The sequence below is a fragment of the Nannobrachium achirus genome (genome assembly GCF_963921795.1).
Source record: "Nannobrachium achirus genome assembly, chromosome: 10".
Classification (NCBI taxonomy): Eukaryota; Metazoa; Chordata; class Actinopteri; order Myctophiformes; family Myctophidae; genus Nannobrachium; species Nannobrachium achirus.
The window spans coordinates 40,932,940-40,958,892 of NC_137819.1; the positions used below are offsets into that span (position 1 = coordinate 40,932,940).

The 25,953-nt window shown below is 43.7% G+C and overlaps 1 protein-coding gene across 1 annotated transcript in view; it reads left to right on the plus strand.

The window, feature by feature from the left end:
• Positions 1-2,430: 2,430 nt before the first annotated feature.
• clcn1a (chloride channel, voltage-sensitive 1a) overlaps positions 2,431-25,953 on the plus strand; it is a gene marked incomplete at both ends in the record, with an annotated part of 58,115 nt that continues 34,592 nt past the window's right edge. The window contains 5 exons of the mRNA XM_080735479.1: positions 2,431-2,481; positions 21,130-21,466; positions 23,097-23,228; positions 24,075-24,203; positions 24,959-25,092. Coding sequence (XP_080591605.1) covers positions 2,431-2,481; positions 21,130-21,466; positions 23,097-23,228; positions 24,075-24,203; positions 24,959-25,092 — 783 coding nt within the window. The remainder of the gene's footprint in view (positions 2,482-21,129; positions 21,467-23,096; positions 23,229-24,074; positions 24,204-24,958; positions 25,093-25,953) is intronic.

A 25,953-nucleotide genomic window follows, 5' to 3' on the forward strand; every position in this document is an offset into this window, starting at 1 on the left:
TGTGTGAGAATGGGTGAATGTAATGCGCAATGTAAAAGGCGCTTTACAAATGCACCTTTTAGAGTTCTTCTATACCAGAATATAAAGAAATAGACTATTTCACACACGCACGCACGCACGCACGCACGCACGCACGCACGCACGCACGCACGCACGCACACACACACACACACACACACACACACACACACACAGATGTATTCATTTCACTCTCAATGCTTTATTTACATAACGAACTGCATGGTATAAAAATCACAGAAGCACAACATACCTTATCACCTGTGAGGTGTAACCAATGGCACTGTGTGTGTGTGTGTGCACGCGCATACACACACACGCACGCACGCACTCTCACACACACACACACACACACACACACACACACACACACACACACACACACACACACACACACACACAAAGCAGGTGTTGACTGACCCCTCACCTATAAGTCCTTGCCTGCCTCCACCCTCATCTGGCCGAAGTATATTTTTACACTATACGTTTGCGTATAGTCACAGTCACAGACACCGTTAATTCTACTATTCTGTCATCCTATGGCTAGTGTGACATAAGAGCAACGATTAGCCATCATGAGATTATGATCAATTATATAAAAAAAAACAGATGATTTGTATTTTTTATTTTTTTCCCCAAATTATAATAGTTCAAATAGTGATTTTGTTTGTTTTGGTTGCATTCCTGAGCCAATAATTTGATGACCGGGTCGGTCAATAGGAGTGTCAGTAGGTGACTCTTTGAGGTCATCAAATTATTGGTTTAGGAATGTGACAAAAACATAAAGATCTCCATGACTTCAAGGCTTCATGGGGTGTGCAATTGATAGAAAATAAGATCATTTTAAAATGATCTGTTACCACAGCCTGTCAAACAATACTACACAATTCACCATACAGTACCATACAGACTGTTGACTTAAGAAAGATACATGGATGTTGTGGTGCGACAGTCGCTCGGAAACCGTCGTCGAGTCACAGAATGGTCCCTGGTTTGATGTCCACTGGAGTGTGTGTGTCCTGTCAAAGTGTCCCTGAGTGACAGTGTAACAATTAGAATGCTAACTTTGTCACCACAGTGATGATGTGCAAACACTTATGTTGTGAAAACTCTGACTTCTCTCTAACATGGAACAACGGTCTCCCTAACTACAGTATAGTTAGATAAGCACAACAATAAAATACCCAGCATGCAAATTAAACTACTTCTTTTTACTGAGGTTTACAGTTAAGAAAGCTTTCCAAGGGGTTTGGGTTGGCATTATGCAATCAGATCGCATCATTCAAAATAAAAATACATAAATAAAGCAACCATCACATGATCTGAGTTAAACTATACAGTTTTCCTACATACTGTAGAAAACAAACAACAAACAAAGTGTATCAAAGAGGTGTAACACACAAAGGGGGAAAAAAGTAAGCCATTTACCATGAGAGGGAGTGGGTTGTTGGCTGATTTACCACTGTTTCAGGGTTGTGGCACAAGGCAAGCCGAGTGCCAAACAACAGCCAACAACCCATGACCCTCGAATGGTAAATTGCTTTTCTACCACTTCTACCATATACAGTAAATGAAAGAAAACACAGTTGTAACTTGCAAGTTATTTAGTTACAATCATTAATTGTTTCAGCAACACAACAGTGGGCGGGGCCAACTCAAGGTTGTATTATGTATTATGTGCTGGGCACATCATAATAGGTGAACATTCGTCAAATATAGGCAATCATCCTGCAAAAATGGCCAGTCTACAAGTTTACAACGCACGCTGATCAAAGTGTTGGCAAAGAATGGGAAGGCAGTTTTAGTACATTTCAACAGCAAGGCAATTCAATGTGCTTTACACAGAACATCTATGAAAGAAAACACAATTATACTATAAAAATAACCGATTCATTTACAGTGCAGAAAGAAAATGCAACACCTCAAAGGTGGCTTGTAAACAGAAATATGTTTAGTTGTGTTTTAAAAGAAAGACTGACTGCAGACCTACAGGTTTGTTCCAGATATGTGGTCCATAAAAACAGCTGCTTCCCCTCGTTTATTTTTTGGTTTAAGGGACATAAATAAGGCTGCTGGCAGACTTTATGGGCCATCTAGAAATGGTTGGACTTAAAGTAGCAGAAAATGCAGAAATATGTTGACTTGCATGCATGTCAGTATGCTGTGCATGTAATAGTATGCTGTACAAGCCTCAGTATTAATTTAACTCCCTTAAGAGTTAAATTAACACAGAGTTTTGTAAGTGTGTTCTGTGCGGGTGTTAATTTGCGTGCGTGTGTGTGTGCGTGCGTGCGTGTGTGTGTGTGTGTGTGTGTTCCTGTACGGGCCGGGGGCAGGCAGGACATGCTGGGGGGGGCAGACAGACGGGGGGCTGCTGTGCAGGTTTATTTTTGGGTCAGTGACAGTGTGTCGATGGCCGCAGATGCATCGGAAAGAAAAGCTCTGAGGTACAAGCAAACTCTGGTCAGTGTCCCCCCTCTCCCTTTCTCACTTCCTCTCGCTCTCTTGCTGCTCTTTCTATCTATTTCTTTTGTTTACCTTGTCTCTCCCTTTCTCTTTGCTCTCCCTCTCTCCCTGACTCTCTCCCGTGTGTCTTTCTGACTGTGTCTTCTTCGCCTGCTGAAAACTTTGCTCTGTTGATGGTTTTAGTGGCTCTATTCCTTGATTCGCTCTAGTTGTGTTCTGTGTGCCGTGACGCACCTGCTGTGTTAGCGGCGTGGGTGCTGCCAGCATGGATGGAAATTGTGTGTGTGTGTGTGTGTGTGTGTGTGTGTGTGTGTGTGTGTGTGTGTGTGTGCGTGTGCGTGTGTGTGTGCGCGTGCGTGTGCGCGCACTAAAATCCTCTGTTAAGTTAACTCTGAGAAAGTACAAAGGATGAGTGTTTGTGTGTGTGTGAAGAGGGGACATGGAAAGCTGGGTCACGCGAAAGGGGGTGGGGGTCACGCGACAGGTGTCTAAGGAGATATACACACACTTCCTTCGCTCTCAGCCTTTTGCACACACGCGTGCACATAACACACACACACACACACACACACACACACACACACACACACACACACACACACACACACACACGCTCGGTGTCATCCACACACACACACACACACTCAATGTGCACTTTCTCTGCCGACCACCTGTTTGCTAACCTTTTTCACGACTCATTTCCTAACCCCTGCTTGTTTGCCGTGCTGTCGGAATGACTGCTATGATATGTGAGAAAGTTGTCCAACGTGTCTTCCTGAGTTAGTGAGACTTCGTATTCATGTGCGTGACTGTGTGTGTGTGTGTGTGTGTGTGTGTGTGTGTGTGTGTGTGTGTGTGTGTGTGTGTGTGTGTGTGTGTGTGTGTGTGTGTGTGTGTGTGTGTGTGTGTGTGTGTGTGTGTGTGTGTGTGTGTGTGTGTTGGAGGGGAAACTGGAGTGAGCGTTTGAAATGGTGTTAATCTGGCAGCAGTCACGTGGTGCTGTAGAGAGGATGAGTTGCTGTGAAGGGTTGGTTCATCAACACCGGTGTTTCCCAGCCTTTTCTGGGTTCTGGTGGTGGGATGGGTGGGGCTGCATGCTTTTTCCAAAGCATGTTGAATTTAAAGGGATACTTCACCCCCAAAATGATTAGGTGAGTCTTCAGACCACGGCCGAAGCTAGGGAGTGAGTTATTCCACAGTTTGGGGGCCAGGAGGGCGAAGAGTTTGGGATGAGTGGAGTGTTATCCTGGGATCTTTAGTGAGGGTTCTGTCAGCTTCCCTGTGTTAGCTGATCTGAGTGAACGGGTGGGGTTGTAGGGTTCAATCATGCAGGCTTTGAATGTATGGAGCCGGAGGTGCCATACCTTTGGTGGCTTTGAAGTCCAGCATCAGTGTTTTGTATTCTGTGTGGGCAGGGATAACCTGAGAGCTAGCGGTGTTGATTGTTTGGTATGTCAGGGCTGCCCATCGGTGTGACCTATAGAATTTAACTCCTGAAACTTGAGACTTGTTTTGTGTGTTGACTTTTAGCTCAATCATACGCAGCGACAAATTGCTGTGATGGGTCCTGTGTGTGTGTGTGTTGTTCATTTGCTTATACACACTGTATACTGTTACTTACATGCTCACGTATATATGGGGGAGGCAGTGGCTCCGGAGGTAGAGTGGCAGTGGCTGCGTATCAAAGTGTCCTTGAGCAAGACACTGATTCCACTGATGTCATTGTGTGAATGTGTGTGTGAATAGGTGAAGGTGGAACAACACTGTAAAGCTCTTTGGAGAATATATTAACACAGTCCATTTTCCATTTTACAAATCATAGTTGAAAGTAAGCCAAATAGGCCAACTCCAAGCACACTCTGGACGAGCAAGGATGAAGGTTCAAATCAAATGCCATTCTGAAAAGACTTAACCTTTAACCGTGCTCTTCCAGGGTATGCTTGGAGTTGGCTTCCTTTTAAAATAACACATAAAGCTGTTTATCATCTATCTATACAGTATACAGGTAAATGCAATCCATTTGTGAATATACTGTGACTGCTGTGTGGGGCCCACTCCGTGCTAGGCTGCAAGCCTGCATGCGAGGATGTTGCGGGCGTGTGTGTGCGACGTGTGTTTGTGTGTCAGAGAGAGTGGACAATGGCCCAAGCCGCCACACACAGCTGTGTGTGTGTCCATCCACTGGGAAGTGACCTGTGTGTGACTTGTGCAGACTTGTGTGTGTGGACCAGTGGGGGAAAAAGTACTAAATTGTTTTACTTTAAGTTAAAGTATCAATACGGCAATATAGAAATACTCTGTTACAAGTAAAAGTCCAGAATTCAAAATGTACTTGAGTAAAAGTATGAAAGTGTTGGCATCAAAATGTACTTAAAGTACCAAAAGTAAATGTACAAAATGTTTGAAAATAGCAGATCTACAAGCTCACAGCGCGGCACTCGGTGCCGCACTGTGAGCTTGTATATCTGCTATTTTTCAATAGCTAAAGGTACCATAGGGCCCCTCCACCTTGGGCCCTGGTAACTCAGTCCCACTTTCCTACCCCTTGTGACGCCCCTGCGCAAGGGTGCAATGGGGGGCCCTGAACACGTGGCGCTGGGTCAACAGCCGTGCGGAGAATTTGTGTAGCTAAAGCCTGTCTATTTTAGAAGACCTTCATCCAACACCGTTGACTTTAACATGACGATAACATGTCTATAACATCACACCTCCCCCAGACAGTGGCATCACGTCACTATGCTTTACCACCATAGGGTGCATGGGACGATAAGCGATGTTATCGTTTATCGTGATTAAAAACACTCACGATAATCGTATCGTGGAGATTCAATTTATCGTGAAATCATCCTCCGTCATGCACTGGGATCAAGTCACCTTTTATTTGCAGAGCTGCATATCCGGTACCATTTAAACCCTCTGTAATTGGTAAAACGTACTTTTAATATACGTACTTGATACAGTCTTTTTTTTTCACTCTACCAAATCTCTTTGCCAAAAAATAGCCGATCTACAAGCTCACAGCGTGTCACAAAGCAGCGCGTTGTGAGCTTGTAGATCTTCTATTTTTTTGCAAATGTTCCGCCCCAGGATAATGGATGTTGGGGATATTTTGATTATCACGATAATATCGTAAATCACGATTTCTTTGGTCACAATAATCGTGATATGAAATGTTCATATCGTATATATTTCTATGCATTTGGTGTATTTTTGTTAATGTATTACCTTGCTAAATCGATCTGGATTAAATGCCTAAATTGTAAATTGTCCTTAGGCAAAAAAGAACAACAATAAAATTAAGCCTGCACACTGCCAACATTAACGGGTGGAGCACAACTTTTAATTAGAAGAGAGAAGCAGAAATGTCACAGATGACCTTTCTTCAAGGCACTTGAGAGTGAAAGAATGTTTCCTTAATTAAATTAGGACTCTGGATTTTGTAGCCCCTTCATCTGCGTCCTTCCCCTCTGTTCGCTGGCACCCAGCACGTCCAGTTATTGTAAAGCTCCAACCAGATTAAAATGACCAAGGTGGCCAAGCTTGTAGATTAGCAATTTCAGCAAGTATTAAATGATGAAATATCTCTCATACCTGCCCAGTGAAAATGTTTGATTACGAGGCCTATAAAGGCAAACAGAAATTAAATTTTTCATTCAATGTTCCAATGTTGAATGCCAAAAACATAATGACATTGTTAATCGCAATTATCTGTGTGACAATTCATTGTCATCTTAAATGTTGTAATGGTGACAGCCCTAATCACACAGTGAACGTGTAGGTCAGGTGAACTCTGCTGCAGGTGTATAACGGCATGTCATTGATCATCTATCTACTACAGGGGTTCTCAAACGTTTTTTAGGCCGTGACCTCCAAAATAAACATATTTGAACTGGGGACCTGACAAGCACTTGGAATTGTAGGTATTACATTTAATGTGGATCGATTCCACAGATAAATATTGTGAAAATAGCAGAAGTATGCTCACAACACCTTGCAACTCGAGGCGTTGTGAGCATGTAGTCATCTGGGGACCCCACAAAATAATTTGGGGGTCCCACTTGGGGTCCCGACCCCAAGTTTGAGAACCACTGATCTACTATCTTGACTCAATAGAGTAGTGAAGTCCTGATGTCACTTGTTCATCTCCTGGTTCCCGGAAATAATTTCTCTATGACATTGGGTCACCTTAAAATCGTATAGAATCGTGGTCCAAAAATAAGATGCGCTCTGTTTCTGGCAAAGATTTTACTCATTCGGCAGCAGTAACATTTGCGTTTTCTCGCAGTCAGTTAATTCTTCATATCCATATGTGTCAAACCACCAAGATCATTTTTTGTTTCTTTTTTGGAATACAGTTCCTATATAACACGATATGAAAAAAGTCTCAGAATGAGGAAAGATTACGGGACCCAGGTAGGATGTGTAAATGACATTAGACTTTGGTGCTCTATTGGGAAATGTTCAGCTTATTGGAACTTGCTGCTGCTGTAGCTGCCGCAAATCACCCTGTCCTACCGGAAAGTAGATCCTCCGGGGACCCCCAGGTCAGTTTAAGTGGTTAAACTAAATTATTTTTACTGGGGACCCCCCGGGAACCCCCTCAAAGACCCCTGGGGTTTCCCCTGACCCCACTTTGAGAACCAGTGTCCTAATGGTCTTGACCCAGACCTCTTGCCAAACCTAACGAATACTGTTGTCACTGTTCTTAGATTTCACTCCTCCCAGCATATCTTCACTGGGTGCGCACGTATGTGTATGTGTGCATGTGTGCGGCTGTCTGATTACATATTTTGTGCATGTGCAGTATTCACACGCTTGTCTCTTTGCATCTTTGAATCTGTGTGTGTTATTTATTGTGTGTATGATTGCGACCGCCAGGTCGCAGTTACTATCAAAATCTCCACCGGCTGGCTGGCTGTCTGTCTCTCAGTCACGTTACATCACGTCATGTCACGTCACGCTTTCACACTTTTCCCCTACTCATATCTCCGCCACCATTGCCCCTATCCATGCCAAACTTTGCACACACACTCCTTGGCTGGCAAACCACAACCCCCACCCCTCATTTCTCACATGGCCCTCTTCTAGCGCCGCCATGAGGCAGATTCTTGCAAGACACTTTTTTGGACACTGCTCCTACAGATTTTGCCCTAAAATCACGCAAACCGGTACACAGTATCTCTACATGTCATCAAAATGCATCTGTCCCATCTAGCGCTACTATCTGACCGATTTTTGAAGAACACATTTTTGGACACTGCTCCTACAGATTTTGCCCTAAAATCATGCAAAGCGGTACACAGTATCTCTACAGTCATGTTATCAACATGGATCTGTCCCATTTCCCATATCTGATTGGCTTCTGATTGACCATTGCCTTCCAAAGTTTGTGTATGCGACCTGACGGTCTTACTGGTATTTGTGTGACCTTAATGTGCAACATTGTTTTCTCATACTCGACAGTAAACAAACTAACATACAGTTTAAGGGTATTCAGGGTATATCTGCACATTTCTAAAGTTACACAGGAAAAAATAGGTAAATATTGTGGAAAATATCCAATCTACAAGCTCACACGCTTGCAGTTAGAACCGAGTCTAAACTAAATGTAATGCCTACAATTCAAGTACTTGTCAAGGTGGAGGGTCCAGGTCCAAAGTTCAAATATGATTATTTTCGCGAAACTGAAAAGGTTGGGAACTGTTGCCGTAAGCGACAAGGGTTGTCTACTAGGGTTGGGCGAGAGATGTTGCACCCGGTGGGGTGAGAGGAGGTGTAGAGAAGTGTATCGGTGAATGTTGGGTCACCGCGGTTCTAAATATAACCAAGAGTAGAGTTACACCCGCATAGAGTGAGAGAGAGAGATAGACAACGAAGGGAGGCAGATGAAGGAAAAAAAGTAGGAAATGAGAGAGACAGCCTAGGAAAGGAACAAGGCAAGCAATCATTAAGGAGAGAGAGGAGGGGGGGGGGGGGTAGAATGCCTAGGCTTGAGCCCCTGCCATTTTATTAGTCCATAAAAACTGCCCTCTCCAGACCATGAATGCCGTTTTTACTATGGTGATACATGCCATACCTGAAGGCAGCATTCAAGAGAGGCAGCATCTTATGTTGAAAGAATTGCCCTCAGTGTAGAAATCCATGACGTTACGCCACATGATATCTCCAGTATTGACTTGATTATGCTCAGTTCAGTGTGGTATCAATCAAGCACTGAAAATAGCCGACCTCCAAGCTCAAAACGCGTCGCAGCGATCAATATTTTCACCAAAATGCTCTTTTAAAAATGTCAGCCCCTGCCTCTCTAACATTCCCTGGGCCTAGGCTGGAAGTAACATTTTCATGTCAAGGAACCCCTAGTTCAAAACAAATGGCTTGCGCACATCCAGTTCCTTGCTGGTGCTGGACCCCCAAATTGACTTGTATTTGGCCGCAGACGACCACCTGAACATATTTTGTGCTAGGGACCCCTATACAAGATTATATTACACATTTTGAGCTTTTATATCATCTATTTTTAAATAGCTAATACATATTGGGTTAAAGTGGTTAAACTGATTGTGATACTATATATTATCTAATATTGCCGGAGACCCCCTGGAACTCCCTCAAGGAAACACACAGGGGGTTCCCGAATCCCACTTTGACTTTGAGAACCACTGAACTTAAAGTGTGCAATCATTGATTGGTCTGTGAAGAAGATTGCTGGATTAAAGATTATTTGTTTTTCTGTCCTGAATGATCTGGTTGAAATATCGAATGTAATTCCAATCCAGATCTACACCTTTGTAGCGTCATCATAGTTATTGAACCAGATTGATTGATTGAATACTTTGTTAGTTGGAAATGTAAACAGCATGGTACAGTCGGACATTTAGGCTAAATCAATGACACAAAAAAGTCCTGGGGACCTATGTATTAAATTCATCAACATACTTTGGCATAGAAAGAGAAAAGATATACAGTACTGTATCAACAAATATAACACTATGCACAAAGGAGAAAAGGGGGGAAATGTGCAGTGAATATCACCTCCTTTCTATAGAAAAAAAGTTTACAGGACCACCCCTTGTAGTCCTGATAGATGGATATTCAGGCCTGTTTTGGGCCAGTGATCAATTTTTAAGGGATGGCATTGGGGTATTACATGTTGGTGGCAGTAGTAGTAGAATGAGATATTTCTTCTTTTTTTCTATAGATGGGTAGTACCATATCGTTGTTGCTCCCTCTAGTATTGTGGCTATGCATGTCACTCACATTGGATAAGTAGTTATTCAGGTATGAGGGTATTGAGGTCAATGCCCTTGACTTGTTAAAAAACAATCCAATCTTCTATTCTGAGCCATCACAGACTAGAAAAATGTGTTGGAATTAGGAGGGTCACATCACGGGCGAAGTAGTGGAATTAGTTTGTTTTGGGAGGTCTGAACTTAGTTTTTAGTGACCTTGAGATGTTGGAGAACCAAGAGGTGCAAACATAGTCAAAGTGGCATTGAATGTGGGCTCCAGGAAAAGATCTACTCGTATGTACTATATATACACAATATATATTTCTGGTTGCCCAGACTATAGTACTCGTCTTTTTTCCATCCATCTTCCATCCCCTCCAAGATGTAAGCCATTTACCTTGAGAGGGAGTGGGTTGTTGGCTGATTTACCACTGTTTCACGGTTGTGGCACGAGGCGAAGCTGAGTGCCAAACAACCCTGAAACAGTGGTTGGGGTCCATCATGAGCCAACTCAAGGTTGTTGACTGATTTACCACTGTTTTAAGCCAATCAGAATCCAGTATCTGAACATGTGACCACAAAAAGTGGTAGAAAAAGTGAAAAACCTTTTGGCCACGCTACTCCTCCCACAGTGGCACGCACTTGGGCCATTATGTCAAATCGCCCGGCTTCATCGGGAATCGATTCCTTGCATTTTTCAAAGTCTTAGCAAAATAAACTATGTAACTCTTAGCAGAAACATAGTTTAATTTATATAACTTTTCCTGAGATGACTGACATCATAGACCACATGAGACTGACACTGTATGTCCATAAATAAAGCTTCAAATAACCACATGTGACTCATGTGAGGCACTGAGTGTTATGAGATTGCAAATGGGCTATTTTTGTGTAATACTGTATAAATATATATTTTTTTTTAAACGTCCTTGATTATTTGACTAATCGAAATAGTAATCTATGGAATAATAAACGTAAAACTTAGTTGCAGCCCTGCTGATGTGCACACAACAACATGCAGTAGCCTATGGCCTGCATGCCACCAGCAGGTCAGACCAGCCCTGCAAGAACTTTTACTTAAAGACAACAACAGTCATGGCACATACACAGGATGTGTGTTTTGTTTTCAGCCTTGGATCCTGTGTCTGTCTAGCGTTACCCTATAGGTAAAGTGATACTTCTTGCCTTTTTTTTCCATGTCTTTTGTGTGTGCTGCTGTGCCAACGCCCTCGCAGACGTGGGAGACTTGTCTCAAAGTGATTTACGATGGGAGCACACTCTCCCTTGCTCAGAATGTGCCGTGATACTCTCTGCCTTGACCTCCTGTCATATGCCACAACAAAGAGGAAATCCATTTCACTGCTTCGCTACACATAACTGTGGTTATTTGAAACCTTTTAGGTCAGGGGCCACAGAAATGGGCCATGGGTAAAACGGAAAAGGAGAGTTTTTTTTCCTTTCTTTTTTTGGATTCAGGGGGTAGAGCGGCCAAATTTGGAAAAGGTTTCCAGGTCGATCCCCGGCTCCTCCTGATTTACTGTCGAAGTGTCCTTGAGTAAGACAGTGGTTCTATTGTGAAAATAGCCGATCTACATGCTCACAACGCCTCGCTTGTAGGTCGGCTATTTTCACAATTTCAGCCTCTAATATTTGACAATTTGGCCAATGTATTTGTCATTTTAGAGGTATTAAACATTTAACATAATGTACCCTCACAAAAAACATGCAGTAAACCTGGAGAAAATGGGTTACAAACCTGGAAAAATGGGTTACAAAATTGTGAGATAAAGGAAAGGAAAACCCTGTGCCACATCTCGAGCTTGCAGATCTGCTACTTTTGATGCTTTTGTGTGACGCTGTTAGAATATGGAGATGTTTCTGCTCGACAGCAATGATATACTCTCTCCTTTATCATGTGGTAATGAAGAAACCCACTGGAAAACCATTTGATACTGCTTGATTTTGGCCTATTTCTGTCAGACACAGTAAAGGATTTAGGACACTTTTCTGCAACAACGTTATACAGCTGGTGGCACGCTCCCTATCCAAATAAGAATAAGAGTGTAAACGCCTCACCATCAGCCTCCAGATGCAATGCTGCTCCTTACATCCAACCCACATTTGCCATAGCCCTGCCCTTTCACTTTGACAGTGATAAAAAAATATTTTGATTTGGTTTGGTAAAATAGTATACTGTGGTAAAAAGAATAGTAAAAAGTATAATAAAGCAGTAAGCCACAAGAGGCGAGTAGTTACCAGGGTAGTATACACCGGCTGAGAGGCGTTGGGAAACACGAGGCACAGCCGAGTGTTTCCGACCCTCTCAGCCGGTGTATACTACCCCGGTAACCACAAGCCTCGCGTGGCTTATTGCTTTTCTAAAACGGTCACAATATTGCAACATGGAAATCATAGACATGTACCAATTAAAACTGTTCTATTTCACTAATAATACACAATAAGGTCTGCTCTGCAAGAAAGTATTTCCCGGCCAGGCTGCAGAAACAACACAGGTGCAGATAATTGGTGCACTGTGGAACACTGTGGAAATAAATAACGCACCTGGGTTTGATATAAACTGATTCAAGGTGTGGGTTATATTCTCATATACCACAGCAACCAGCCAATCAAAATCAAGGAATGGAACTAGCCGTTTTAGAATACAATATAACTTAAACCCAGGATAAGTCATTAAAGTGTAATGAAACATTTCATGTCTCCAATGTGGTCTTGCAGCTTTTATGCTATTTGGTATAGAGTGGGAAAAGAGTAGAGCAAGGACAAAGCCAAAGGTCAAGTTTACTATGCAATGTCTGAATATACAGTACATGTTAACATGAATTCAGAATCTTATTTGAAAAATAATTTGACAAAAACAAAGAAACAAACATAAATGATTATGTTGTGTAATATTAATTTACACAACACCGATGATAGTGCTGTCAAACAAGTCATGAATCTGTCTCTGAAATATTATGAAAAAGTTTAATCTGCAACACAATATTATACAGTATATGTAGTAGGGGGGTCCCTGATTCAGCTCTCTCTCAGCTAAGGGGTTCTTGGCCTGAAAGACGTTGAAGACCCCTGGTCTAGAGCTACGGCTCGCCAGGCAATATATTATTTTGCCATTATCTTTGGAATGACGGGATTGTGAGTCATGACATTTCTCCACCTCAACAACTACTGTAGTCTCTCCTAATCCATCCATCCACTCACAAGAGACAGTGTCAGCCAGAGTTGAGGGAAGAATTGATTGATTGATTGATTGATTGTATACTTTATTAGTCAGAAATGTAAACATTACATGCTACAGTCAGACATTAAGGATAAAAGGTTAACACAGAAATGTCCTGGGGACTAATTTCAATTGTTGTCCTACATCCTTAATTCATCAACATAGCATAACCAGTAAGACTCCCTAATCGGGAGATAAGCGACCGTTGGTCGCTTATCTCCACAAATAGGCCAAAAGTTTGTTTTACCAATTATTACACTCTATGTGAACATTTACATCAACAAATCCCAAGTACAGGGCATCATCTGGGATACAATCCCTTTTATGCCCATATATGGAGATCCCTAACATAATCCCTTTCATGCCCATATATGGAGATCCCTAACAGAATCCCTTTTATGCCCATATATGGAGATCCCTAACAGCATCCCTTTTATGCCCATATATGGAGATCACTAACAGCTAACAGAATCCCTTTTATGCCCATATATGGAGATCCCTAACAGAATCCCTTTTATGCCCATATATGGAGATCCCTAACAGAATCCCTTTTATGCCCATATATGGAGATCCCTAACAGAATCCCTTTTATGCCCAGTTGGTTGCTAGGGTAAAAAAACATGGTTGCTATGGTAAACAGTTGGTTGCTAGGGTAAACAGTTGGTTGCTAGGGTAAAACCATGGTTGCTAAGGTGGTTGCTAACGTACACTAACAGACCAGCAACAACAGACTGTTGCCACAGCAACGTACACAAAGGTTTGTGTACACATGTGGTGTGATGTCATACTGAAGATATATGACATCACACCGTACACAAACAAAGGTGTGACGTGTGACGTGTGACGTGTGACGGACGGACGGACGGACGGACGGACGGACGGCCGGTGGAGGTTTTCATAGTAAACTGCTCCCTGACGGTCGCAATAATGTACACTACACAATAATACATGTCATCAACAAATACAAACACTATATGTACAAAGGAGAAACAGTGGCAGTGAATGTCACCTCTTTTCGATGGGAATTTACATTTACCTCCCTTTGTCGTCTCGATGTTTTCTCAGGCCAATGTTGAAGGAAACCAGTGTTACACATCCTTTAATGGATGGTGTAAGGGCATTACACATTTTTGGTGGCACAGTAATAGAATGAGCGTGTATGTTCTAAATTTGGGGTAGTACCAGATCATGGTCGCTCCCTCTAATGTTGTGGCTGTGGGTGTCACTCACTTTAGAGAAGTAGTTAGACAGATATGAGTGAGGAATCTGCCGTGGGGGCGCAGATGTCCCAGAAGGGGCAGGCTGCACGGTGGCGTGAAGGGGCATTGGGTGGCACGTGGAGGTGTGCCGCCGTGCACGTAGCACGTGGGCGTTGTGCATGGGACAATGAAAGGGGCGGGGGTGATGCACGTGTTTGGCGGCGGTGTGTTTGTGGCTTGATAGTGTTTGGGGCGAGTGCCAGGTATGGTCTTTGAAGAATTGAGTGCAAAGAACAGGGTGCAGTGTGTTGTATTATTGCACACTGTGGGTGTGTGTATTCTGACCAATTCACCTCTGTGTGCATGTGCGTTGTCACATTGGCCTACGTGCACTTGCATGCATGTGTCTGTGTGTGTCTTAATCCATTGCGCCATCCATCCATTCATCAATCTGTCCCATCAAGCTGCTAAATCAGGAAGAGATGACAGCTCTTTGAAAGAAGAGCCCACATGGTCCCAGACAACCCTTGCCTTTCAGTCCCTCCCTAGTATTCCCGGAGTGTTATTGTCATGTCATATCCATGCTGTGTGTTCCAGGTACAAAAAAAACATTAAATTAGTCGCTCGTAGTGGCTTCCTGTGCAATTGTATTTGACTAAAGTCATGATAGCGAGGCTGCCGCCTTCAACTCTAAAGAAGACAGCTGTCAAAACGTTGGTCCTTGTATTTTTTGTACATTTATTCTCTTTTTGAACGGTGTTCCAGCCCAGGTATTCCATGACCAGTGGTTGTCCAACATGGTTGAACCTGTCTGGTGTAGGTCTGGTGTAGGTGTTCACACTTTACTGAATGACTGCGTTGTACAAGAAAAAGGACACATATGGTGAAGTATAAATGGGCCACATGAATTGCATCCTTTTCAGGTGCCAGGCTGGTTGCGGTGATGCATGTTCAGTGGTTAGAACATGACCTAGCTGCGTGTAGAAGTGTCCTTGAACAAAACCGCTTCACTTAACTGCTCCCGATGAGCAGTTTGGTGCCTTGCATGACTTCCTCTGGTGTCATCGTGTGAATGTTTGTGTGATTGGGTGAATGTAATTGACATTGTAAAGTGCTTTAGAGAAAGGTATTATATGAATGCACCATTTAACTATGTAACACCATTTAACTATGTAACTACTACAGTACTAGCTGGTTTGCTGCTGTTGTTTGTTTGTTTTTTGGGAGGGGGATTAGGGGTGTGTATAACGTACCGTAGTAGTCGTGAAGTTCCCACCTTGATGTAAACTCACTTGTTGATGTCATTCATTCATTGCCTACTAAAAAAAATAAACTATTGTTGTCTCATGATGCTACAACTTGTGACCAATGGGGATGTACGTAGGTGTAGCCCCCATAGTTAGTACAGCCATAATCTCGCGTAGCCACTAGCCAGACAACTATTCCACAATCTCCGAATGCTATATAGAGTCTGGAACGGCAGCTCCGGAACGGCGAGTATCAGAAGTAGCCAGTGCTGCACGGAACTGTAGTCCCATTGGAAACATAACAGAAACACAATAGCTCAGACAAAGTCATTTGAGCGGCCTATTCTTGTTATGGGTGTATAGTTTAAGAAAACGTTTGAAGACATCATGGAGGTAACACCAATAACACCAGAGAAAGACGAATTAACGCCCCCGGAAATATTGAAATGAGACTTGACGCTGCCTTCCAGTAGGACATGTTATTGCTACTGCACCAAGGGAGTGGTTGCGTCACATCCGCTTTATCTCGCACTCATCGTTTCTATTTCCGTGCCCCAGACTGTTGACTCTGCGATTTGGGAAATGCTCCCGTCTGGCCACGCGAGACTAGTACAGCCATGAACCAGCCCTTGACGGTTTGTGCGTTGGCTGGCGAGTGGGAGCCCCGGGTTCAATCCCTGCTTCCGTGCATCACTACAATCTGGCGTAGTCGGCAGGACGAGGAGTGTGATATCCTCGCGTAAGGGACATGAGGGACGTTGTGTGGGTGGTCCGCAGCGTGAAGCGCGAGGATGCGCTCCAAAGATCGGGAGGGTGATTGTAGCTCCCATAGTTAGTACAGCCATGAAAAAGCCCACAACCAGCCCTGCCAATCTGGCTCAGCCCTATTGGCACGACGGTTTGTGCGTTGGTCTGGCGAGTGGGAGCCCCGGGTTCAATCCCCGCTTCTGTGCATCACATAGGCACAGCTGAACACTCTTAACCAACTCCTGCTCTGTAGAACTCCAACATCGCAAGCAGCCCCGTACTAACAATAGCAATAATATTACTGTCAAATAAAATCTGATTATTAGAAATGCTGGCGCAGAAAACTCAGTACAAAATAACACTGACTCCTCCCCTGGCTTGCACCATTATCGCCTTTGTAGACTGTGGGTTTTCTCTAACTGGTCCAGGAGGAAGCCAGTTGGCAGGCAAAGGGGGCAGCAGCTGTGAATGTGTGTTTACAACTGCATGAATGCATAATGCAGTGCAGGGGAAACAACACGCGTGCCTAACACACCTTCCCAATGCCCCTTGCAGGAATGTAAAAGGTATTTGGATTACATTGTTAACAATGTAACTATGGGCTACAGTAATAAGTCCATAATTATGACAAATATATGAGCAGATTATGTACAGGAAGTATGTGTGTGTGGGTGTGTGTATCAGTTATGTGCTACATAAACATTATTACAGTGCAGACAGAACATCTAGTCCATATTACAGGGATATGACATTGACAGTTGTTTGGGTGAGAATGGATCAGAAATATTCATGGATTAAAGTTCTCAATCGCCGCGAACTGATTTCAGTCATTTTGATTCCATAGAAGTCAGCAAGACTTCTAGTTCTATGGAAGCATCTCAGTCGGTAGAGCACTCAACTTTGGGGACTCCCTCTATCCCACGTGTTTCGCCTTGATTGCGTCTAAACCCTAACATCTAACTTCACTAAAACTATGCCCAAAACCTAAACCTAACCTCACAAACACTATGCCTAACACTAACCTTAACCCTAATCTCACAGAAATTATAACCTCAAAACCCTGTCCACTTGGGCGAAAAACTTGTGAAAGAGGTTCACCCCTCACCTTTGGACAACAAGGTCATGGGTTCGATCCTGGGCAGCAAATGAGTAGCAAGGCTTTAGTGTGGCAAATTGTGTGGTAAGAGCTGATGGTAGATGTAGCCCGACCTACTTATTTCACTCACAGAAAATGTTACAAGCTTACAATCCGCCTGCAAAGCATTGTAAACGTACTGTAGATAGCCTATTTTCACTTATTAGTTATTTCAAGATTAAAGAGGATTTGAAGTGGTCAAACTAGCGATATTATACATGTCCAATCTTTCCAATGATCTCGGATATTTCATAGTCAAAGCCTCAATATGCAATTTCTCGGCAGGCTGTACTGTAAGTATGGCTACCAAAACATAATTATTTTATATTTAGCTTGTTTATGAAGGGGAGGCTCCTTTCACAATTTTTCACAAATCGCACATTAGAGGATGAGGGATTACGATACACTTTGTAATCCCTCACACTGAACTACACCTGTGGCCTGTCAACATCCAGCGTGAGATGTCTTGGGGGTGAAGAGATGCCTGCGAGCACTGGCAAGAGTTCACAGCCCCACTCGAACATAAACTTAAATATTGATAGCGTGCGTACGTGCGTGTGGCAGCTGGGTGCCACACAAGATTTGGAGGCCAGTTGTTGTTCACATAGTGGATGTGCAGTTCAGTGAGTTGACCATGGGCATGGCATCCTATTCTTTCATGAGTAAGGCATGGATTTAACACCACCACAGTGGTGTTCCATTACTTCTGGTGTAAAGTAAGCTCTAAAGTATTTGCAGACGCAGTACTGTCAGACTGTGGACTACACTTTGAACCCTCTGCTAGTCTGTGTTGTGGAGGAGGGAAAACATGCGGTAGCGGCAACCACATACACACCACATCCCTGCTGTCATATAGGATCAAATGCACCAGAGTCGATTACAGCATCGCGTTGGATGTCACAGGCGCACACTTCACGTTTTGTGGGAGAAATTCACAGAAGATGGTGGCTGCAAGTGTAAAAATTAGATAGTCTTTTACCTCACCTGCTTCCTTACATTGTGTCATAGTCCTTCCCGCCAAGGAAATGATGCGAGCCTGGGAGGAGAGAGGAGAGAGGCAACAGAAATGTTGTTAGGGAGCTCCTTTGAAGCGTCATGTAAAGAAATATCCATTTATGATTACGACACACCTTAGCCCCCCCCTACCTCCACAGATCGGTTTGGACTCTCAGAAAAACGAATTCAATGAAAGAACATTGTTTAGTTATGCCACAGTTCAATTTGCCCCCGTAGAGTTTCAGTTTGACATCCGCCCACGACAGAGAAGAGTGCACCTGTGAGCAAAGTCGGCAAGCGTAAGGTCTGCGCATCTGTAGGCCTATAGGCCTGCAGCTGTAGGGGTGTGGAGTCATTAACGTCAAGCTGTTCAGCTTGGAATGTCACCCTGGATGCACTCATGTTTCCTCAAAGCTCCTTGTCAGGTGCCTCCTAATCCTGCGTCCTTGCTCCTTGGAGCAGGAATAAGAGACCTTGCATGACTGACTGACAAATGGCAGACCGACATGAGCTGCTGGTTCAAGTGAGGATAGACATGGGATACAGCCATAGCCACAGCAACACCAATTTGTTGTTATATCTTTCAATCCCGGACCCCTTTTTGTTACATTAGCTGTTGCTCTCTCTATATATAGCAACATATTGTTTTTGACATTTTTGAATTAAATCTTTTTTTTTTTTTTCAGAATACTTACGTCAGGATTTAGAAGGCGTTTTTTTTTATCGGCCTCTAGATCAGTGTTTCTCAACCACTGTGCCTGAGGACCTTTGGTGTGCCCCTGAGAAGGGTCAAGTGTGCCCCTTGAAACTGCTTGAAAGCCAGTATTGTATTTATCATTTTAAAAATGATTTTAAAATGATTGAAACTAGTGAAAACAGCCGATCTACAAGCACCGTGAGGCGTTGTGTGCTTGTAGATCAGCTGTTTTCACTACTGTTGTGCGACAGCCTTGTATGATGAAGCAGGGCTTTACTTTGCGAAGAAATGTACAAATTTGAAACTTGGAGATACAAGGTTTCTTCCCGACAGTGACGATATTTACACCCCCGTATTATGTTGGTGTGCCCATGGATTCTTGGGACATGAAAAGTGTGCCCATGCAGAAAAAAGGTTGAGAAACACTGCTCTAGATGAGTTAAAGCGGCAGTATGTAACTTTTAATTTATGAATAAAATGTAATTTTGTCCAATCTGTATGGTAGAGTATGTTAATTCAATATAAATCATACAATTGGGGCGGTTGTGTTTTGTCTCCCTGCTCCTCTACTGAGACATTTAGATGTCTTACCGAGACACAGGATCTGACATCTGAATTTTGACCTGATTTTTTAAATGGTACAGACAAGACAAAACCTGTTTTGGAAGGCTGTGTTAAACCCGATATATATTTCATCATACACCAATGTAATGTGCTGGCAATCGATAAGCAACACAACACGTAACACAACACGTTCTTGTAGATCAGCTATTTCTGGGGTGCGACACATCATAAGACACAACATAAGCATAAATTAGGCATTCATTGTCATAGAGGAGAGAGATTATTTGTTTATGTACACTTGTTTAGAAGTTTGTTTTAGGAAAAAGAGTGTGTGTGTAGAAGTTTTCATTACGTAATAAAGAGAGTGAGAAGGGAAAATAGAGGGCTAGAGAGAAAGATGAGAATAACAGAGCGGAAGGCAAGAGAGAGAGTGTAAAGAAGAGGCGAAATAGTATTAGAAAGAGGGAGAGACTTACTGTAGATCTAGTCCATGAGTCTTCAACAGGGGGTCTGGGACCTCTAGGGGGTCCTCAGAGTAATTACAGGGAGGGCACCAAATCTTTGTGTGATAGGACTTTAGGAGCTTGTAGATCGGCTATTTTCTGCAAAGATGTTTGGTGTAGAGGGGAGAAAGAGCAAAAATACAGAGTCAAAGGTCAAGTTTAGTGTTGAGAAATTACACATTAACATGAATCCAACTTAACATACACGATGGTGATGATAGTGCTGTCAAACCAAGCTATGAAGCTATGAAAAAGTTTAATCTGCAACACAGTTGTATACAAAACATGTAGCAGGGGTCCCTGCTTCATCTCTCGTTCAGCCAAGGGGTCCTTGGCTTGAAAAACGTTGAAAGGTCTGATCTAGGGAGAGACAGAGAACTAGTAGTCACTGTGAAATACTTAGTACTAGAGAAATAACAGTAGGCCTACTGAGTGGGAGAAAACTAGACATTGACAGAGAGAGAGAGAGAGAGCCTTGGAGACCGTGAAGTGCAGAGCGGCCGAGGTCTACAGTAATCTCTTCCCCAGATGTCCAGGCTGATTGTCATGGCTGGGTTCCAGCCATGATAAACCTAGAGGCAGAGCCCATGTTTCCTCTTCCATTAGAGCTGTTTTGGTCAGTGCTGCGCATGGTCTGTGTCTATTTTTAGAAGCAGTTCCAGCCACGGTACACTGCCAACAGGAGAGTACGCTACTATCACACTCCTACGCTCTCCCAGGTGCTACTGTACCAATACACTTGTAACTCAAAGATAGTACTCTGCATGGGAGTGGTATGGAATTATAGTTCCATAATGATCATGTCATTGAGCCTCTTTGATTGTATGGCACTTTATACAGCTTATGGCCAACAAAAAAAAATATTTACTTCAAACACTATGTCCTTAAAACACTAAGTCCTTATATTGTCACTTTAGTACTGTTTACTTAAACCTTATAATGGTGGAGTGAGAAAACAATGTTGCACATTAAGTTAATAATCTGGGGACCCCCCAAATATTTGGGGATCCCACTGGGGCTCGCGACCAACAGGTTGAGAACAACTGGACTAACCTACATCGTATTGATTGCGTGTAACTGTGTTTTCCAGCTATATGGCGAGTACCAGGAGCACCAGGGGGGGTCTGGACGGCGAGAGGCCACCCGCCTGCTGACGGAGAGACAGATCAGGAGACACGGCAACAGACATGGCAACAATCACCACAGTAGCCACGGGAAGAACCATTTACACCACGGACACAGTCGCCACAGACACGGGGAGAAAGGCCACCAGGGCCATGCACTCAGCAGACACAGGGGCAGACCACCACCACCGCCTCCCTGTCCCTCTGACACAGAGGTACTGGGAATCGAGGAGGAACCCGCTGCGGAACCCGCGACGGAACAATCGTCTGTAAAGAAAAGACAATCCCACTCCAAATGCGGAGGTAAATCAATCACCCCACAAAACACGTGGAAATAAAATCCACACGAGAAGATTCCCTTAGGGCTCTATACTGCATGTCCTTTCTGTTTGCTGTTGTTGTGGGGAAAGCTTTGGCTGAAAATATCCGATCGATGAGCTCACAACACAATACGGATGCTGGGGTTTAAGTTCCCAGCCCTGTGGGCCATGAGGGTATTGATACAGTATATTATACATTATACATTAAAAATATAAAACGTTACATGTCAAAGTATAATAATTATATTATGTTATTTGAACAATGAATGTTAAGATAATGCATAAATGGGAACTATAGTGTGTGTAAAGTGATCATTAAAATAAACATGCATGAGTCTGAAATGTACGTGGCCACGTGGTCAGATGGGTGTGCCGCGAATGCTTTCAAGATGTTTCACCATGGCCAGAGAATGGTTGGGATGAATTAGGGCTGGAATTTTGCAACCTCACCTGATGAGTTTCAGGCGTTCAGATCATACCGGTGCACCAACCAACAGACAACAAACCCCAGTGCACGCAATGGGAGAGAAGAATCGCTTTGCTTGGCCCATTGGATGGGAAATTCACTTAAAAAAACTCACTCATTGATTAACCTTGTGTAGCCAGGCTTAATCATCTGTGAAGAGAAAAGCCTGGTCACGATATGAGGCAGAGAGTGCACAGAGAGGTGGGACTTCCGCTGTGTGAATTCTCCCGGATGTTGTTTTATTCACAGTGCGGTGTTCCTGCAAAAGTATTCCCCGCTATTTCTCCCGCACCTACGGTTTTTCGTTTATCCCACGATTTTGTCACCCATTTTTCACTCGGTGTCAATTATCTAATGTAATCCTGGGCAGTACACTCCCTCTGCCAACTTGGGGAGACAACGGACTGACCTCATGCCTCCTTTTATGCATGAGGAGTCCAAGTCCCTACTTTTCACCTGACAGGGGGAGTTTCCCTGGTTGGACATAGCGCGTGGAAGGAACATGTTATTCCAACCAGTTCCTTTCCCCTCCATCAGGGGATGGCCAGGGGGAGGCATTATAGAGACCAGGATTACTGCATGTTTTTTGTGAGGGTACTTACCCTAGGGGACACGGGGAGAACGTGAAAACTCCACACAGAAAGGCCCTTTCGCCAACCCCACCTAGGGTATGGGCACTGATGACGTGGAGGAGAGAACACGCCACAGCGGAATCTAACCCAGGACTTTCTAGCTGTGAGGCGACAGCACTACCAACTGCACCACCGTGCCCCCTAAAAAAGAAAGTTACACCTATTAAGAGTTAAGAACTACTCTGTTTGTTTTGCTGAGGGATGTAAACAGATCTGCACCGCATGACGTATCTTCCCTTAATCGCAGCACTTCCGCCACTTCCGTTTATGCAACGCACAGCGCATATCATGCCCAGGGTGCTCATTGATTCACGCTTATACCAACCATGTGTTTAAAAAAAAAGAAAAAAGAAAAAAAAAGCTGCTCAGGTCAACATGGGATTAATTTTGATTAATTAATTACATAGACTAATGAATTAGATTATTTTGTTTAATCTAAGCCCTAATTTAAATTCATATAATGCTTGCACATTAGACACGGAGCATCAAAGTTAGGGTGCGTTTGTGTTTTGCAGACTGTATACCTCGGGTGCAGAGGTTCCTGGTGACCAAGCTAGGAGAGGACTGGATCTTTCTCGTCCTGCTCGGCATCACCATGGCTCTGGTTAGCTGGACCATGGACTATGCCAGCGCCAAGAGCCTGCAAGGTAGGAGAACTACAGATCCCACAATGCAACTCTCACCACTGGAACGCATTATTAGCAACCTTAAGCAACGCTACGGCAACGGCAGATGACAACGGTAACCGGAAATGATCCGCGCTCGATAGATAAACTTGCCGTCGCTGCAGCCGTCTCTACTACGGCAGAAGGTCCCTTCCCACGTAGCGCCTACTCCGTCTGCTGCGTGTATGCGTCGCCATGGGAACCAAAGCGTTCAGTGAAAGGGGTGGGAACCAGTCGCCGCCGAGGCTTATTGCTTAACCATTTTGACCACTACGGCGATTACGTCATAGCAGCCGTAGTCCGCCTGGCGTTGCCGTCCTGAAAATCATCGAGCTTAAAGTCGCTATTACCTGTATTGAAACCCTCCTTTCCTTCAAATGAATCTAGGTGTGCATCAGTTAACAGAAGTAATCGATAACAAGAAGTGATTAATGATTTAAACGTTCACAATTTTTACAACACCTTATGAAATGAAGTTTATAAACAAGGTGGTTAATTGATTTGTTGATATATACTAAACATATATTTAAAGAAGCTTCTCGATTATTCGATTAATTAAAGCAGTGGTTCGCAAAGTGGATTTCAGGGACTCTCTAGGTTCCTTTATGGGGGCCTAAATTGACCCTTGCAAGTCTGTAACTTTGACTGTGTACAAATTGAACCAAATGGACCCGGCACTGACGACGTTAATAAGGCATTAAATAAATGGCGATTGCCAAGAAAACAATTGATAGTTGCGGCCTTAAATAAATCTTTCTTTCTTCATCCTCCATCCATCCCTTCCTCTTCCTCTTCCCTCTCTCTCCTCGCCCCTCCCCTTCCTCTCAGTCTATAAGTGGATCCATGTGGAGCTCAGAGGGAACATCCCTCTCCAGTACTTGACCTGGGTATCCTACCCCATGATGCTCATCATGTTCTCCTCCCTCTTCTGTCACCTGGTGGCACCGCAAGCCATCGGTGTGTACACGCGCACGTGTGTGCGCGCGCACACACACACACACACACACACACACACACACACACACACACACACACACACACACACACACATGCACACAAACATTGTATCACTATACTTGTGAGGACATCACACTTTTCACCTCAATCTCTCTCGGCTCTGTCTTTCACTTCATTCTTCCTCCATCCATCTACCTCTCACTCACTCACTCACTCACTCACTCACTCACTCACTCACTCACTCAATTCAATATTCAATTTAGTTTCAATTCAAAGGGCTTTATTGGCATGAGAAAACATACGTTTACATTGCCAAAGCAGAAGTGTACACTGTACAATGCAATCAATCAATATACTATATATAATCACAAAATATGTACAATTTAAAAGGGTGGAACATAGTTTTCATTTATGGAGATTACTCGATGCAAGGACTATATACACCATGATCGGTAGTCTTTTAAGGTGGTTGTGTTCCATTTGATATCCTTCTCCTATCACAGGACCTCACAAATCTTGCTGATGTGTTTGCACATCACTCACTCACTCTCACTTACTCTCGCACACCCACCCACGCACGCTCACTCACTGTGTTAGTGTTAGATTGTCTTAGATACTGATTATTGATATAGGCAGGTGCACTAGTTTTACAATCATGTACACTACAGCAGTGGTTCTCAAAGTGGGCCGTCCCGCCCATTCCCTTCCTCTCATTCATTGTCCCCCCCCTCCTTCCTTCTTTCTCCCTCCCCCAGGCTCTGGTATTCCAGAGTTGAAGACCATCCTGCGAGGTGTGGTGTTGAAAGAGTATCTAACTTTCAAGGCCTTCATCGCTAAGTGCATTGGCCTGACTGCAGGCCTGGGCAGTGGTATGCCTGTTGGGAAAGAGGCAAGTCTTATTTATTTACATTATTATTTCTGTTGTTGTTGTTGTGTTGTCACGTGTGCCATGCACTGCAGAGAGTGTTAAATGACATTGTACAGTATGCACCATTGCACCACATACAGTGATTCTCAACCTGAGTCGGGGCCCACTGGTGGGTCGTGAGGATATTGCAAGTGGGCCCCTAAATAATTGTCAAAATACAAGATGTTATTGTGACCGAAGGTCGCAGTTTACCATGAGAAATGTCACAGCTTGTCTCTGTGTGTGTACACATTTTTACTATGTAAAAAAAGTCTATGGGTTTGTCGCTCTGACATCATGCTCTGATGTCACTGAGATGTCCGGCACATCTTGTCCACGTATCTCTGAATAGTAGGTCACGCCTAACACTGTGGTTCCCTTGACACATCCCTGTGACATCACAGGTGATATCTCAGGTGACATCACCTATGTAAAAGTCCATATACGGGTATTCCCCAGAATCCCTTTTATGCCCATATATGAAGATCACTGATGTCATCGATATATATATCACTGGCCAGATGATTATAACAATTTAAAAATCGTTTAAATTGCTATAATCGTTTCCTTTCTTTTTCCTGTATAATTGTTTGGTATGTTGAACTTTTATTTCAACTTGTACACCTTTTTATGGGTCCCTTATTTTTTGGAGAGAGGGCGAGATCATTTAGCGACCTACAACCGGGTCGCAACGTGGTCGGTACGCTAAAACCACCGAGGTCGGGACGCTAAAACCACCGACCGGGACGCTAAAACCACCGACCGGGTTGCTAAATCCACCGACCGGGACGCTAAATCCACCGACCGGGACGCTAAATCCACCGACCGGGACGCTAAATCCAC